General features: G+C 34.0%; 1 protein-coding gene across 1 annotated transcript in view; it reads right to left on the minus strand.

Annotated features, from left to right (window-relative positions):
• Sarm (sterile alpha and armadillo motif) overlaps positions 1 to 15,202 on the minus strand; it is an 85,068-nt gene extending 69,866 nt beyond the window's left edge. Inside the window, exons 1-2 of the mRNA XM_090166030.1 lie at positions 15,176 to 15,202; positions 13,683 to 13,793 (exon numbers count right to left, since the gene is read on the minus strand). Of these exons, the coding sequence (XP_090022156.1) occupies positions 13,683 to 13,754 (72 nt within the window). The 5' untranslated portion in view covers positions 13,755 to 13,793; positions 15,176 to 15,202. The remainder of the gene's footprint in view (positions 1 to 13,682; positions 13,794 to 15,175) is intronic.
• Positions 15,203 to 17,905: the final 2,703 nt, after the last annotated feature.

The following is a 17,905-nucleotide window of genomic DNA, read 5'->3' on the forward strand; positions in this document are numbered from 1 at the left end:
CTGTTTTTTTTTGTCCGGATTTTTTTTAGTGCAAGAATTAAAAATAAAAAACTACATTGTAAATATCGTTGTTTGTTCAAGTTGTTTTTTTTCTTAATTGCTGCTATATCTACATATTGTATATTTTACTTCATATTCGTATTAATGTCGATCAATGTTGTGGATATTTTAGGTTAGGCTAGGTTAGGTTAGGTTCACGTTAATGTTACTATTTTCTTATATTAACAATATTTAAAAAAAAACAACCAATTCCTAATGTTCGAAAAAACGGACAAACGATTATTCGAACAAATGAAATTCGCCAGTAAAGTTAACATAAATTGATCGACTAAATCACCAACAAAAGTTGTGATAAATTTTTCGGGCAAATGAAATACGTTTTCGGCGAGGGGCAGGTCACTTCCATTTTGGGTGCGTCTTAATCATAGTAAAATGATTAAATCAGGGTAATCGTGATTAAATCAGGGTAATCGTGATTAAATCAGGATAATCAAGATTAAAAAATCTAATCCAGATTTAAACGAGATTTAATCATCCTAATCTTATCTTTTTACTCAGGATTTAATCATTTAAATGAGATTTAATCATTCTAATCACGATCTAATCTTTTTAATTAGATTTAATCATTTTAATTAGATTTAATCATTTTAATTAGATTTAATCATTTTAATTAGATTTAATCATTTTAATTAGATTTAATCATTTTAATTAGATTTAATCATTTTAATTAGATTTAATCATTTTAATTAGATTTAATCATTTTAATTAGATTTAATCATTTTAATTAGATTTAATCATTTTAATTAGATTTAATCATTTTAATTAGATTTAATCATTTTAATTAGATTTAATCATTTTAATTAGATTTAATCATTTTAATCACGATTTAATCATTTTAATTAGATTTAATCATTTTAATTACGATTTAATCATTTTAATTAGATTTAATCATTTTAATTAGATTTAATCATTTTAATTAGATTTAATCATTTTAATTAGATTTAATCATTTTAATTAGATTTAATCATTTTAATTAGATTTAATCATTTTAATTAGATTTAATCATTTTAATTAGATTTAATCATTTTAATTAGATTTAATCATTTTAATTAGATTTAATCATTTTAATTAGATTTAATCATTTTAATTAGATTTAATCATTTTAATTAGATTTAATCATTTTAATCACGATTTAATCAATATAATCGGTCGAATCGAGAATTTATGATTAAAATCAAAACTAAAGTACGATTTAATGAAAAAATTTAATCAGGATTTAATCATTTTATACAGATTTAATCATTTTAATCATTTAATCATGATTAAATCAGATTTAAACATTCTAATCATGATTAAACGTGATTTAATCAACTTAATCGTGATTAAATCAGGATAATCAAGATTAAAAAATCTAATCCAGATTTAAACGAGATTTAATCATCCTAATCTTATCTTTTTAATCAGGATTTAATCATTTAAATGAGATTTAATCATTCTAATCACGATCTAATCTTTGTAATTAGATTTAATCATTTTAATTAGATTTAATCATTTTAATTAGATTTAATCATTTTAATTAGATTTAATCATTTTAATTAGATTTAATCATTTTAATTAGATTTAATCATTTTAATTAGATTTAATCATTTTAATTAGATGTAATCATTTTAATTAGATTTAATCATTTTAATTAGATTTAATCATTTTAATTAGATTTAATCATTTTAATTAGATTTAATCATTTTAATTAGATTTAATCATTTTAATTACGATTTAATCATTTTAATCACGATTTAATCAATATAATCGGTCGAATCGAGAATTTATGATTAAAATCAAAACTAAAGTACGATTTAATGAAAAAATTTAATCAGGATTTAATCATTTTATACAGATTTAATCATTTTAATCATTTAATCATGATTAAATCAGATTTAAACATTCTAATCATGATTAAACGTGATTTAATCAACTTAATCGTGATTAAATTGAATTTAATCAAAATAATCATGATTAAATCGGATTTAATCTTTTGAGGGGTGCGTCGTTAATCAAGGAAGTGACCTGCCCCTCGGTTTTCGGACAAATGATCATTCGGACATTTGTACCACCGTTCGGACGAATGAAATTCGAACAAATGTACCCGAATCATCATTTTAGATTTAAAACCAAACCTTTCTTGTCCAAATGGGATTTTTTTTTTAGACTCGCTTGACTTTAATTTGCTCTCGGGTGACGTTAAAATTATCTCTCTGAACTTGTCAAATCGTTGCACGCGCTCCTTCATATTTTAGCGTAAAAGGCGCTCGTGCGATTTGAGCGCGCGCTCACCAAAATAAAATTGCGCGAGCGAAATTACGCTAAAATATGAGACGGTGTGGAAAATGTTAACAAATTCAGCAAGATATAAATGGAATTACTCTTTCATGGCAGCTAGGAGCAACAAACACAATTCCCCACACAAGGAGAACGCAACCCGTCAAAAGTCGTGGATTTTCTCGCGTACATTTTTCATTGACTAGACGCTTTAGCGCCTGCTGCCGGCGGAAGGGGGAAATTCGGAAATTGTCTTCCCCCCCCGCCCGTAAAACGTTCAGTGTAAAGTCTCGAGACGCTCAACCAATGAAATTCGTACACAATCCTTCGTTAGCGTGTTTAAAGGCTAGCTGCGTTCTCCTTGTGTTTGTTGCTCCTAGATGGCCGCGAATTTCAAGTATATCGTAACACAAAAGCAAATTTACCGCGTGTATTACGCTGCCAAAAGTTGATTACCTAATAACCCTAAAACAAAGAAGTGCCAACCCCGAGGCCAACCCTGCTAAAAACCGAAATAATCGATTATAGATGTAGGTAAAACCATAAACAGCCGATTAACCAAAAACCCGAATAATCGATTATCAAATTACGAAAACCCTAAACAGAGGATTACCTTAAACCACCGAAATAATTGATAATCGATATATCGAAAACGCTAAAAATACGATTAGATTGTCGATTAATTAATAGAATTTTATTCGTGAATATCTAATCGATAAGCAGAACCAACCTAAAATAACATAATAGACTAACAAAATCTAATCGATAAGCAGAACCAAACTAAAATAATAGACCAACAAAATCTAATCGATAAGCAGAACCAAACTAAAATAATAGACCAACAAAATCTAACCGATAATCAGAACCAAACTTAAATAATAGATCTAAAAAAATCTAATCGATAACCAGAACCAAACTAAAATAATAGACCAACAAAATCTAACCGATAATCAGAACCAAACTTAAATAATAGATCAAAAAATCTAACCGATAAGCAGAACCAAACTTAATAGACCAACAAAATCTAACCGATAAGCTGAACAAAACTAAAATAAAATAATAGATCAACAAATCTACCCGATAAGCAGGACCAAACTAAAATAAAATAATAGACCAACAAAATCTAAACCATAAGGAGAACCAAAATAAAATAAAATAATACACAAACAAAATCTAACCCATAAGGAGAACCAAAATTAAATAAAATAATAGACCAACAAAATCTAACCGATAAGCAGAACCAAAATAAAATAATAGACAAACAGAATCTAACCGATAAGCAGAGCCAAAGTAAAGAAATAGACAAACAGAATCTAACCGATAAGCAGAACAAAAATAAATAATAGACCAACACTTTCTAATACATAACAAAATCTAAACCATAAGGAGAACCAAAATAAAATAAAATAATACACAAACAAAATCTAACCCATAAGGAGAACCAAAATTAAATAAAATAATAGACCAACAAAATCTAACCGATAAGCAGAACCAAAATAAAATAATAGACAAACAGAATCTAACCGATAAGCAGAACAAAAATAAATAATAGACCAACACTTTCTAATACATAAGTAAATTTCAACAAAATTCCCCTTTAAACCTATAATAAAGTTCGTACATTTAAAAATTCGTACGGTGAGAAAACTAACCCCAAAAAAAAATATCATTTATATAAAACTACTTAGACAATAGATGTGGGAAGTTAAGAAACGCATTAAAAAGCCATCTTTAAATCTGGCATCGGAGCTGCAAGATGGGAAACTAAAAAAGAAACGAAACCAAATCTTTATAACTTTGAATTTCAAATGTCTGGGCGGGGTTACTTCTCCAACCCAGATACCGCTTTTTAAAAATTAAAGAAAAAAAAAGGTAATTAAGAAAACTTCCCACAGTTAAATGGAAATTAGAAATGCTTCATACAAAACTTCGAAAACAGCGGCCGTACAAGTCTTCGTTTTCCGTAGGCCTTGGCTACAAAAAAAAACGCGTCTTCCTAAGCCGTTAGGACTAGAGGACGCAAAAAATAAAACCGCGCTAAGAAGTCGAAGAGAACGCGAAGTTTATGTTTTGAAAATTCAGCCCTGATTTATGGGGTTATTTAGACACGCAAAAAGAACTAAGACTAGGTTGGTCCATGGCTAAAGTCTTTCTTAAAACACACACACACTTTAAAGAAAAGCGTTTTCGAGATTATGCAATTTCTGGGGTGATCGGCCGTTCGCTTCGACTTAAGCCTTTGTCAAGGATTTTTCGATGATTCAACTAAAAAGTACTCGACGGCGGAGAGAAAATACGCTATCTTGTGTGTGACCTGCTATGGTGGTGATTCCCCTTTCGTCGTGGATAGCGGCTTTAAATGAAACTCTTTCTCTTGGTTCCGATGTTTTAGTGAGTCATTTATTTCGAAGTGCTGTTTGAACCTAGCGACATCTAGTAATCGTATTGTGAACTACCCTATTTATAAGTTGTTTTTTAGGAATTAGTTCGCGCAACGTTTTCCAGACAAATGCGGAAGTTAAGCCTGACGTTTTTCCCCGAAAACGTTGCAAAAATAACGTTTAGTAGGAAAAATCTAGCAGTAAGGTCTATTTTTCTTCCCCAAAAGGTCGCAAAATAACCTTTAGTAGGAAAAATCCAATAACGACCTTATCTTTTCCGCGAAATGTTCGCAAAAAATAAGAAATAGTATGAAAAATCCTGTTTATGATTATTATTAAGATTATTAAAAGAATATAGAAAAATCTTGTTCCTACCCTATACACGAGGAAAAACCTCACACTGGTATAAAATACACTCAACTTTTTTTTAAATTAATTTAGGAAAGTTGTTTATTTTTTATAAATAAACTCCTAAAGATTGGATGAAAACTACTATAATGGTAGGTTTCCTACTATAAACCCCTCCAAGGAAAGAGTACTTAAATTTAGTTTACCGATGAAAAAAAATTATATATTTATTAAAATATTCAAACCATTTCAACTATCCCAAAGCCAAAACGCTATTTCAAAAGAAAGCTTAAAAATATGCACTGTTCCAAGCAATTTAGATTAATGTCATAACACTCGTTTTAAAAATACCAGACGTAACGAAAAACCGTGAAAATTTAGACCTATTTATCGTCTGCAAAGTTCCAAACACGAGAAGCAAAGGCCTAGAGTTTAAGAGGAGTTTAATAATATACCCACCGCGCGTAAATTGAGCGAGCGTAAATAATTTAGACCAGACAAATTTATAAGGCCCCAAAAGTTAAGCTAGCGTGGCTAATGACTGCATACAAAGAGAGAGAGAGAGTTTCAGAAACAAACACCCCGTTCGCAACGACACCAAGCGGCAATTAATAAAAGCCCCGTCTTATAATCGCTTATATTTTTTCTCTCAATTTCAATTTGAGGGTAACGCCCATTGGAAGCCCTATAGTCTTTGAGGTCATCTGGATTACCTTGTTTATTTTTTCACTGCACGAAGTTGTTTATTTTGAAATGTTGAAGGGCATTATATCGAGATAGAAATTGAGTTTCTTAAAGGGAATATGTAAAGATGAAAATTGGGTTTTTAAAAGACATTATAGAGAGATAAAAATGCTGTTTAAAACTGCATTTTTATAGGCCATTATATCGAGATAGAAATTGAGTTATTAAAGGGCATTATATCGAGATAGAAATTGAGTTATTATTGAGATAAAAAAATCAGTTTTAGGGGAATTATATCGAGATAAAAAATCAGTTTTAAGGGCAGTATGTTGAGATAAGAAATTAGTTTTTAAGGGCATTATATCGAGATAAAAATGGAGTTATTAATGGGCATTATATCGAGATAAAAATGGAGTTTTTAAAAGGCATTATATCGAGATAAAAATGGAGTTTTTAAAGGGCATTACATCGAGATAAAAATGGAGCTTTTAAAGGGCATTACATCGAGATAAAAATGGAGTTTTTAAAGGGCATTACATCGAGATAAAAATGGAGTTTTTAAAGGGCATTACATCGAGATAAAAATGGAGTTTTTAAAGGGCATTACATCGTGATAAAAATGCAGTTTTTAAAGGGCATTATATCAGATAAGAATGGAGCTTTTAAAGGACATTATATCGAGATATAATGGAGTTTTACGTTAAATTCATGATACTTTATATACAAAATGACTTTTTTCGATTGAATAGATGTATTTAGTGAGTTTTAACAAATAAACTTTTAGCTGAGTAACTTCCAAACTCCTTGTCTAAACAACCTTCTCTAAATTTCGCAATAGTTTTTAAAATTACATTTAGGGTAAAATTTTCGAAACATTTAGGCATCTATTTTTAATTTAAGTCGAAATTTAATTTTTACCAATCAGCAAGTTCCAAGAAAAAATAATCGAAAATTCATTTTATAGGTGCTAGACCAAGTGTTCAAGGGGAGTTTTAAGGAACCAATGCGGTACCGGGGTAGATTTAAGGGGCGGAGCATACTGGTAGACTGGGAGGTGGATTGGAAGAAACGCTCAAAATTCCAGATTTTCCAGGAGGGGGCAGAATTTAAAAAATATTTTTTTTAAAGGACAAACACGTGTCAAATTTAATATTAAAAACCTTTTCCCAAGATATCTTGGGAAAATGTTTTGTTCTGTCTTTTTGTGAACTCTTTTAGATCATAAAAATTATCCTTAAACGCCGACTACATAAATCTTCGGTTTACTCTGTCTTTCACTGGGAGTAGGCTGACTGCATGGCACACGTGTATTGCAGTAAGCCTACTTCCAGTGAAAGACAGAGTAAACCGAAGATTTATGTAGTCGGCCTTTAAGTAGAAGTAAAAATATTCTTGGTAACACCAAGGACATATGTAGGCTACTGAGAATGTACAAATCTACTTTCGCGTTCCAACAGCATGATCTACTACCTAAGCTCCTCCCACAAACGAAAAGCTTTCTTTTCCCAATTGTACGGCGCCATCTAGTATCGATCATAAGAAACTTTTATTTTATCTTCTAAGACTAGGTATATAATTATTGAAGGAAATTTTCAGAATAACCAAGAAGGACTACATTGACGCGATTTATAGTGTTGATACCAATCCCCTCACGCTCTAACCTAATGTTGTAAGTCCGGCCTTTTTTCCGGAAAAAAGTTTTAATTCCATGACTAGTCTAATATTGTTTGCTAGTTCAAATAAAGCGTCATTTTCACCTCATTTTTTCGAACCTAAAAGTAAAACTAAACCTCTAGAATAGTTTAAGCTGATTAACAATGTAACACTATTAAATTTTTGTAGTATGTTTACTGATATTAGACATTTTATATCGATAAAAAGTTAAAAACATTAAAAACCCTTAAAAAGTAATTTGTTTCAATTTTTTATTTTTCCGATTTGCGGAAAATTTTCAACACTACTCTAACCTTTAAAAGAGTCAGTCGAATCTCATTGGTTCCCTAAAACTGACGTCTTGAAGCACACACCGGTTACGTTTTTAGTTTCAATATATTGATTAACATTATTACTTAATGTAACGTAAGCGGTTTTTACAGGAATAGTTTTGGCGTGTTAAAAATGTTTCATTAGTACTAGAATTTACTACCAACTCGAAATTAATAAAATTGGCGTTTACTAGGTTTTGCCATGAAACAGCCTACTTACGGATAGACGCGTGCGTTCTCATTAACCTAAGGACGTTCTCGGTAAAAGTCAAAACGAATAAAATTTAAAGTTAGCCGAACGGGTAGACTCGTGCGTTCTCATTAACCTAAGTTCTCGGTAAGGGTCAAAACGAATAGAATTTAAAGTCAGCCGAACGGGTAGACTCGTGCGTTCTCATTAACCTAAGTAAGTTCTCGGTAACAGTCAAAACGAATATAATTTAAAGTTAGCCGAACGGGTAGACTCGTGCGTTCTCATTAACCTAAGTTAGTTCTCGGTAAAGGTCAAAACGAATAGAATTTAAAGTCAGCCGAACGGGTAAACTCGTGCGTTCTCATTAACCTAAGTACGTTCTCGGTAACAGTCAAAACGAATAGAATTTAAAGTTAGCCGAACGGGTAGACTCGTGCGTTCTCATTAACCTAAGTACGTTCTCGGTAACAGTCAAAACGAATAGAATTTAAAGTTAGCCGAACGGGTAGACTCGTGCGTTCTCATTAACCTAAGTACGTTCTCGGTAACAGTCAAAACGAATAGAATTTAAAGTTAGCCGAACGGGTAGACTCGTGCGTTCTCATTAACCTAAGTACGTTCTCGGTAACAGTCAAAACGAATAGAATTTAAAGTTAGCCGAACGGGTAGACTCGTGCGTTCTCATTAACCTAAGTAAGTTCTCGGTAAAGGTCAAAACGAATAGAATTTAAAGTCAGCCGAACGGGTAGACTCGTGCGTTCTCATTAACCTAAGTAAGTTCTCGGTAACAGTCAAAACGAATATAATTTAAAGTTAGCCGAACGGGTAGACTCGTGCGTTCTCATTAACCTAAGTTAGTTCTCGGTAAAGGTCAAAACGAATAGAATTTAAAGTCAGCCGAACGGGTAGACTCGTGCGTTCTCATTAACCTAAGTACGTTCTCGGTAACAGTCAAAACGAATAGAATTTAAAGTTAGCCGAACGGGTAGACTCGTGCGTTCTCATTAACCTAAGTACGTTCTCGGTAACAGTCAAAACGAATAGAATTTAAAGTTAGCCGAACGGGTAGACTCGTGCGTTCTCATTAACCTAAGTACGTTCTCGGTAACAGTCAAAACGAATAGAATTTAAAGTTAGCCGAACGGGTAGACTCGTGCGTTCTCATTAACCTAAGTACGTTCTCGGTAACAGTCAAAACGAATAGAATTTAAAGTTAGCCGAACGGGTAGACTCGTGCGTTCTCATTAACCTAAGTAAGTTCTCGGTAAAGGTCAAAACGAATAGAATTTAAAGTCAGCCGAACGGGTAGACTCGTGCGTTCTCATTAACCTAAGTACGTTCTCGGTAACAGTCAAAACGAATAGAATTTAAAGTTAGCCGAACGGGTAGACTCGTGCGTTCTCATTAACCTAAGTAAGTTCTCGGTAAAGGTCAAAACGAATAGAATTTAAAGTCAGCCGAACGGGTAGACTCGTGCGTTCTCATTAACCTAAGTACGTTCTCGGTAACAGTCAAAACGAATAGAATTTAAAGTTAGCCGAACGGGTAGACTCGTGCGTTCTCATTAACCTAAGTTAGTTCTCGGTAAAGGTCAAAACGAATAGAATTTAAAGTCAGCCGAACGGGTAGACTCGTGCGTTCTTATTACCCTAACAATTGTAAGTAAGTTCTCAGTAAAAGTCAAAACGATTAGAATTTTTCGTAAATATATGTAGAATCCCTTCAAACAAAGGCTATATATATAATTCAATCAAAGATAACATTTGCTTCGCGGGTATAATAACCTATAATTCCGTGCTCCAAACAAATGAAAAGCTTTCCCGGTGGTAGAAACATTTAAGCGTTCTTTCGCGTGTAAGGTGACCGCGTATCAGCTAAATATAGGGTTGGCACATTTGTACCGTTCAAATCGTACAAATTACTTACGCACACTAGTACGTGTCGGTGTACGAGGGTTGAACTTAACTTAAAATTAGCATATAATGTTCGGGTTCGTCAACGGGGTACAGCGCTAATATTATTAAGTCATTTGAAGCGCCGAAGAATTCGTAGTCTCTATGGTGGTGTAATTTGACTTAATTGAGACTTCAGACCACCCGATATGAGCTGTTACTTTTAAAGCTAATTTATATTCTAGACATGGGCAAAAAAACTTGATTTAAACTAACGATTTACGTCGCGCGTTTCGGAGTTTATTCGACAGGCTGCGATCCTGCTGGGATTTTCACGAATTAAAAGTGTATAAGTACATTACGAATGTGTATAAAAACTAATTTGGCCATTTTAACTTCTTTTCTATGAGTAATTAAACCTTTATTCCACGAGCAATTTCACCCCGGTAGCTAAAAGCAACTTTACCGGGTAGCTAAAAGCAATTTCACCCGGTAGCTAAGAGCAATTTCACCCGGTAGCTAAGAGCAATTTCACCCGGTAGCTAAGAGCAATTTCACCCGGTAGCTAAGAGCAATTTCACCCGGTAGGTAAAAGCTATTTCACCCCGGTAGCTAAAAGCAATTTCACCCGGTAGCTAAAAGCAATTTCATAAAAGCAATTTCACCCGGTAGCTAAAAGCAATTTCACCCGGTAGCTAAAAGCAATTTCACCCGGTAGCTAAAAGCAATTTCACCCGGTAGCTAAAAGCAATTTCACCCGGTAACTAAGAGCAATTTCACCCCGGTAGCTAAGAGCAATTTCACCCCGGTAGATAAAAGCAAGTTCACCCCGGTAGCTAAAAGCAATTTCACCCGGTACCTAAAAGCAATTTCACCCGGTACCTAAAAGCAATTTCACCCGGTACCTAAAAGCAATTTCACCCGGTACCTAAAAGCAATTTCACCCGGTACCTAAAAGCAATTTCACCCGGTACCTAAAGCAATTTCACCCGGTAGCTAAGAGCAATTTCACCCGGTAGCTAAGAGCAATTTCACCCGGTAGCTAAGATCAATTTCACCCGGTAGGTAAAAGCAATTTCACCCCGGTAGCTAAAAGCAATTTCACCCCGGTAGCTAAAAGCAATTTCACCCGGTAACTAAGAGCAATTTCACCCCGGTAGCTAAGAGCAATTTCACCCCGGTAGCTAAAAGCAATTTCACCCGGTAGCTAAAAGCAATTTCACCCGGTAGGTAAAAGCAATTTCACCCGGTAGGTAAAAGCAATTTCACCCGGTAGCTAAGAGCAATTTCACCCGGTAGCTAAGAGCAATTTCACCCGGTAGGTAAAAGCAATTTCACCCGGTAGGTAAAAGCAATTTCACCCGGTAGCTAAAAGCAATTTCACCCGGTAACTAAGAGCAATTTCACCCCGGTAGCTAAGAGCAATTTCACCCCGGTAGCTAAAAGCAATTTCACCCGGTAGCTAAAAGCAATTTCACCCGGTAGCTAAAAGCAATTTCACCCGGTAACTAAGAGCAATTTCACCCCGGTAGCTAAGAGCAATTTCACCCCGGTAGCTAAAAGCAATTTCACCCGGTAGCTAAAAGCAATTTCACCCGGTAGGTAAGAGCAATTTCACCCGGTAGCTAAGAGCAATTTCACCCGGTAGGTAAAAGCAATTTCACCCGGTAGCTAAAAGCAATTTCACCCGGTAGCTAAAAGCAATTTTACCCGGTAGCTAAGAGCAATTTCACCCGGTAGGTAAAAGCAATTTCACCCGGTAGCTAAGAGCAATTTCACCCGGTAGCTAAGAGCAATTTCACCCGGTAGGTAAAAGCAATTTCACCCGGTAGCTAAAAGCAATTTCACCCGGTAACTAAGAGCAATTTCACCCCGGTAGCTAAGAGCAATTTCACCCCGGTAGCTAAAAGCAATTTCACCCGGTAGCTAAAAGCAATTTCACCCGGTAGCTAAAAGCAATTTCACCCGGTAACTAAGAGCAATTTCACCCCGGTAGCTAAGAGCAATTTCACCCCGGTAGCTAAAAGCAATTTCACCCGGTAGCTAAAAGCAATTTCACCCGGTAGGTAAGAGCAATTTCACCCGGTAGCTAAGAGCAATTTCACCCGGTAGCTAAGAGCAATTTCACCCGGTAGGTAAAAGCAATTTCACCCGGTAGCTAAAAGCAATTTCACCCGGTAGCTAAAAGCAATTTTACCCGGTAGCTAAGAGCAATTTCACCCGGTAGCTAAGAGCAATTTCACCCGGTAGCTAAGATCAATTTCACCCGGTAGGTAAAAGCAATTTTACCCCGGTAGCTAAAAGCAATTTCACCCGGTAACTAAGAGCAATTTCACCCCGGTAGCTAAGAGCAATTTCACCCCGGTAGCTAAAAGCAATTTCACCCCGGTAGCTAAAAGCAATTTCACCCGGTAGCTAAAAGCAATTTCACCCGGTAGGTAAGAGCAATTTCACCCGGTAGCTAAGAGCAATTTCACCCGGTAGGTAAAAGCAATTTCACCCGGTAGCTAAAAGCAATTTCACCCGGTAGCTAAAAGCAATTTTACCCGGTAGCTAAGAGCAATTTCACCCGGTAGGTAAAAGCAATTTCACCCGGTAGCTAAGAGCAATTTCACCCGGTAGCTAAGAGCAATTTCACCCGGTAGGTAAAAGCAATTTCACCCGGTAGGTAAAAGCAATTTCACCCGGTAGCTAAAAGCAATTTCACCCGGTAACTAAGAGCAATTTCACCCCGGTAGCTAAGAGCAATTTCACCCCGGTAGCTAAAAGCAATTTCACCCGGTAGCTAAAAGCAATTTCACCCGGTAGCTAAAAGCAATTTCACCCGGTAACTAAGAGCAATTTCACCCCGGTAGCTAAGAGCAATTTCACCCCGGTAGCTAAAAGCAATTTCACCCGGTAGCTAAAAGCAATTTCACCCGGTAGGTAAGAGCAATTTCACCCGGTAGCTAAGAGCAATTTCACCCGGTAGGTAAAAGCAATTTCACCCGGTAGCTAAAAGCAATTTCACCCGGTAGCTAAAAGCAATTTTACCCGGTAGCTAAGAGCAATTTCACCCGGTAGCTAAGAGCAATTTCACCCGGTAGCTAAGATCAATTTCACCCGGTAGGTAAAAGCAATTTCACCCGGTAACTAAGAGCAATTTCACCCCGGTAGCTAAGAGCAATTTCACCCCGGTAGCTAAAAGCAATTTCACCCGGTAGCTAAAAGCAATTTCACCCGGTAGGTAAAAGCAATTTCACCCGGTAGCTAAGAGCAATTTCACCCGGTAGCTAAGAGCAATTTCACCCGGTAGCTAAGAGCAATTTCACCCGGTAGGTAAAAGCAATTTTACCCGGTAGCTAAAAGCAATTTTACCCGGTAGCTAAGAGCAATTTCACCCGGTAGCTAAGATCAATTTCACCCGGTAGGTAAAAGCAATTTCACCCGGTAGCTAAGAGCAATTTCACCCGGTAGCTAAGAGCAATTTCACCCGGTAGGTAAAAGCAATTTCACCCGGTAGGTAAAAGCAATTTCACCCGGTAGCTAAAAGCAATTTTACCCGGTAGCTAAGAGCAATTTCACCCGGTAGCTAAGAGCAATTTCACCCGGTAGCTAAGATCAATTTCACCCGGTAGGTAAAAGCAATTTCACCCGGTAACTAAGAGCAATTTCACCCCGGTAGCTAAGAGCAATTTCACCCCGGTAGCTAAAAGCAATTTTACCCGGTAGCCAAGAGCAATTTCACCTTTTCAATACGAGTAATTTTACCTTTTTCCTGAATATTTCCTATTTTATTTAGGAAAAATTTCACATTGGAGCCACGAAATCCGCGTTTAAGTTTCATTAAAATTTAATTGAGATAATGTATAAATGAAGTGCGTAGGAAAGTAATAACACTCACGTCATCGAAATTTCGTCGTTGATTGAGCGGACTGTTGGGGTGAATCGGAGGCCGCATCCTGTGAGCCATCATATTGCCCCGGGTATCTCCTAGATGCCGGCAGCACTGCAACTTCAAAAGCAAACAGTTTTAACGAAAGGAATCCAATATGGCGGCGAGGTGAAATTCTGAGAAAATAAAATAATAATTTAAATATTTCAAGTTGTAATATTAATGACATTAATTAATTTTCATTAATTATATATTAAAGATTTTAATGAAATTTATATTAAAATTTTAAACTAGATTTAAATAAAAAATTATCATTAAATTTATATTAAATTTTTGAACCAAATTTAAATAAAAATTGATCGTTAAATTTTATTTAACATTTTTAACAACTATATTTAAATTAAAAAATATTATTAAATTTAAAATAAACATTTTAACAACTATATTTAAATTAAAAAATTATACTTAAATTTATATTAAACATTTTAACAACTATATTTAAATTAAAAAATTATACTTAAATTTATATTAAACATTTTAACAACTATATTTAAACTAAAAAATTATACTTAAATTTATATTAAACATTTTAACAACTATATTTAAATTAAAAAAATATACTTAAATTTATATTAAACATTTTAACAACTATATTTAAATTAAAAATATTAAATTTACTATAAATTTAATATTTTTCAATTTAAATAGAGTTGTTAAAATGTTAAATATAAATTTAATAATATTAATTTAAATATAGTTGTTAAAATATTAAATATAAATTTAATAATATTTTTAATTTAAATATAGTGGTTAAAATGTTAAATATAAATTTAATAATATTTTTTAATTTAAATATAGTTGTTAAAATGTTAAATATAAATTTAATAATATTTTTTAATTTAAATATAGTTGTTAAAATGTTAAATATAAATTTAATAATATTTTTAATTTAAATATAGTTGTTAAAAGGTTTACTATTTTTATATTAAATAAATTATTATTAAATTTATATTAAACATTTTAACAGCTATATTTAAAAAAATATTATTATTAAATTTATATTAAACATTTTAACAACTAAACTTAAATAAAAAATTATTATTAAATTTATATTAAACATTTTAACAACTATATTTAAATTAAAAAATATATAATTAAATTTATATTAAACAATTTAACAACTATATTTAAAAATATATAATTAAATTTATATTAAACAATTTAACAACTATATTTAAAAATATATAATTAAATTTATATTAAACAATTTAACAACTATATTTAAATTTAAAAAGTGTTTGTTTCCTATTAAAAATGTTTATTAAACTTGTAATTAAATTTAAATGAAACATTTTAATATAAAATTGTCATTACATTAAAAATTTGGGAGAAGTTGAGTAAGCATTAGAAAATTAATATTAAAATTAATTCTAAAACAAAATTTAACATTTTCCATTTCAATATTTCATACGATCAAAATTGAAGTCGCAAACGAAAGATACCTTTTGAAAATTGCAAGTCCACGGGGAAGAAAACTAATAAAAGTGCAGTTTCTCACCCACGAACCAAATCAAACTTGAAATGCCATTGAACCGACCATATAAACAAACTTTGGAATCGTCAATAATGGAAGAAGAAGAAAGCAAAAACAATTTGTTAAATATCCACAAAATACAATCGCAAATTCTCCAGACGTTTTGGGGGTGAAATTCTCTACAGTTTACGTAAATATTGTCCAAGGCTTAAATAAAACGTAACTGCGCGCGAACAGGCTGCAGCAGACCCGACGCGAAAACCCGGCGAACTTGGAGTGAGAAAAGAGAAATTCACTTTTTTTTATGACTAGCGACAAGGACGCCTCTGGCGGATTCTTTCGGAGATGATGGTTTCTTTTTGTTTTTTTTGCGTCGCCGATGGGGGAAATATTCTCGTAATGTTTCCAATCGGGGCCTCTCTAACTGCCTTCACCCTTCGCCGAGAGAGGTTACGGAAAGATTAAAAGAATCGTACGAAAGTTAACCCTATTTTTGGGATTAGCCGAGGCCGGGGTATGACCATTTTTCACGAAATAGACGTTATTTCTATTTCCTCCAAGTGACGGTTCGGGGAAGCAGACGATATTTTCACAGGGTTTCCATCAGGGCTGGACATAAGGCACTAGTCACGGCATTTGACTACTAAAATTAATCGAAATCTGGGGACTCACTTGTCAATTTGACTAGTCAATAATTTACCTAAATATTCATAAATAATGGCAAATATGGCGTATCATAAATACATCATTAAAAAATCACATCATTTAACTCAAGTGATAATAAACTCCTATTTTAATTCTGCCGGGTAAAGCAAAATGTTGGCTGTACTTCTTGTTTTTATACCCCCCTTTTACCCCCACTAGTCAGTGACTACTAAAATAAATTAAGGTAGGAGGCTCACTAGTCAGGCTGACTACTAAAAAAATATCCATATGTCCAACTCTGGTTTCCATGCACTTCTCGTGCTTTTAAACCAACTGATATCTGGCAAACCTGTTCTTCCTTGTCTGTAAAACTATTTTAACAGGGTTTCCTTGTCGCTCTTTTAAACCAACTGATGCCTGGCAAACCTGTTCTTCATTGTCTGTAAAACTACTTTAACAGGGTTTCCTTGCACTTATCGCTCTTTTAAACCAACTGATGCCTGGCAAACCTGTTCTTCATTGACTGTAAAACTATTTTAACAGGGTTTCCTTGCACTTATCGCTCTTTTAAACCAACTGATGCCTGGCAAACCTGTTCTTCATTGACCGTAAAACTATTTTAACAGGGTTTCCATGCACTTATCGCTCTTTTAAACCAACTGATGCCTGGCAAACCTGTTCTTCATTGACCGTAAAACTATTTTAACAGGGTTTCCATGCACTTATCGCTCTTTTAAACCAACTGATGCCTGGCAAACCTGTTCTTCATTGATCGTAAAACTATTTTAACAGAATTTCCTTGCACTTATCGCTCTTTTAAACCAACTGATGCCTGGCAAACCTGTTCTTCATTGACCGTAAAACTATTTTAACAGGGTTTCCATGCACTTATCGCTCTTTTAAACCAACTGATGCCTGGCAAACCTGTTCTTCATTGACCGTAAAACTACTTTAACAGGGTTTCCATGCACTTATCGCTGTTTTAAACCAACTGATGCCTGGCAAACCTGTTCTTCATTGACCGTAAAACTATTTTAACAGGGTTTCCTTGCACTTATCGCTCTTTTAAACCAACTGATGCCTGGCAAACCTGTTCTTCATTGACCGTAAAACTATTTTAACAGGGTTTCCATGCACTTATCGCTCTTTTAAACCAACTGATGCCTGGCAAACCTGTTCTTCATTGACCGTAAAACTATTTTAACAGGGTTTCCATGCACTTATCGCTCTTTTAAACCAACTGATGCCTGGCAAACCTGTTCTTCATTGACCGTAAAACTATTTTAACAGGGTTTCCATGCACTTATCGCTCTTTTAAACCAACTGATGCCTGGCAAACCTGTTCTTCATTGACCGTAAAACTATTTTAACAGGGTTTCCTTGCACTTATCGCTCTTTTAAACCAACTGATGCCTGGCAAACCTGTTCTTCATTGACCGTAAAACTATTTTAACAGGGTTTCCTTGCACTTATCGCTCTTTTAAACCAACTGATGCCTGGCAAACCTGTTCCTCAATGACTGGAAAACAGCGTCGGAAGACGTCAGTTGTAGGGAACCAATGAGACTCCGGGACAATTTTATTGACGTTAAGGGGAGGATCTTACTGGTAGAGCTTTTTTTGCGCTATAAACGTTTATTTCAGTACAGAGCCTCCTAGTGTTTAAAAAATGGCCCAAGCAAAATATGCCATTAATAGCAAGACTATAATATACTGCTCAACTCGGTTGTGAGAGTTTCATTGTCGAGAAAGGTTCTGTCAGAAAATGAGCATTAAATTCTGAATAATTAAAATTTAATGGAATTTTGACCATTAAATTTTTAGCAATGATGACGTCACTCCACTGAATAGCTCTCAGTAAAATATTTCCCGAAAATAGATACTTATGGACACGATATCATAGACTTATGGTAGTACTCAAACTAATTCACACATCAAACTTTTGTAGAGTAAAAAAAAATCATAATAAAAAAAATAACCTTGAACATAGCAATGCCACTTCTCAATCAGTCATATCGCTAAAAAGCTTCAAAATCCCCACAGAAAATTGACGC

This window comes from Leiobunum rupestre, chromosome 2 (assembly GCF_980474605.1).
Source record: "Leiobunum rupestre chromosome 2, qqLeiRupe1.1.hap1, whole genome shotgun sequence".
Lineage (NCBI taxonomy): Eukaryota > Metazoa > Arthropoda > Arachnida > Opiliones > Sclerosomatidae > Leiobunum > Leiobunum rupestre.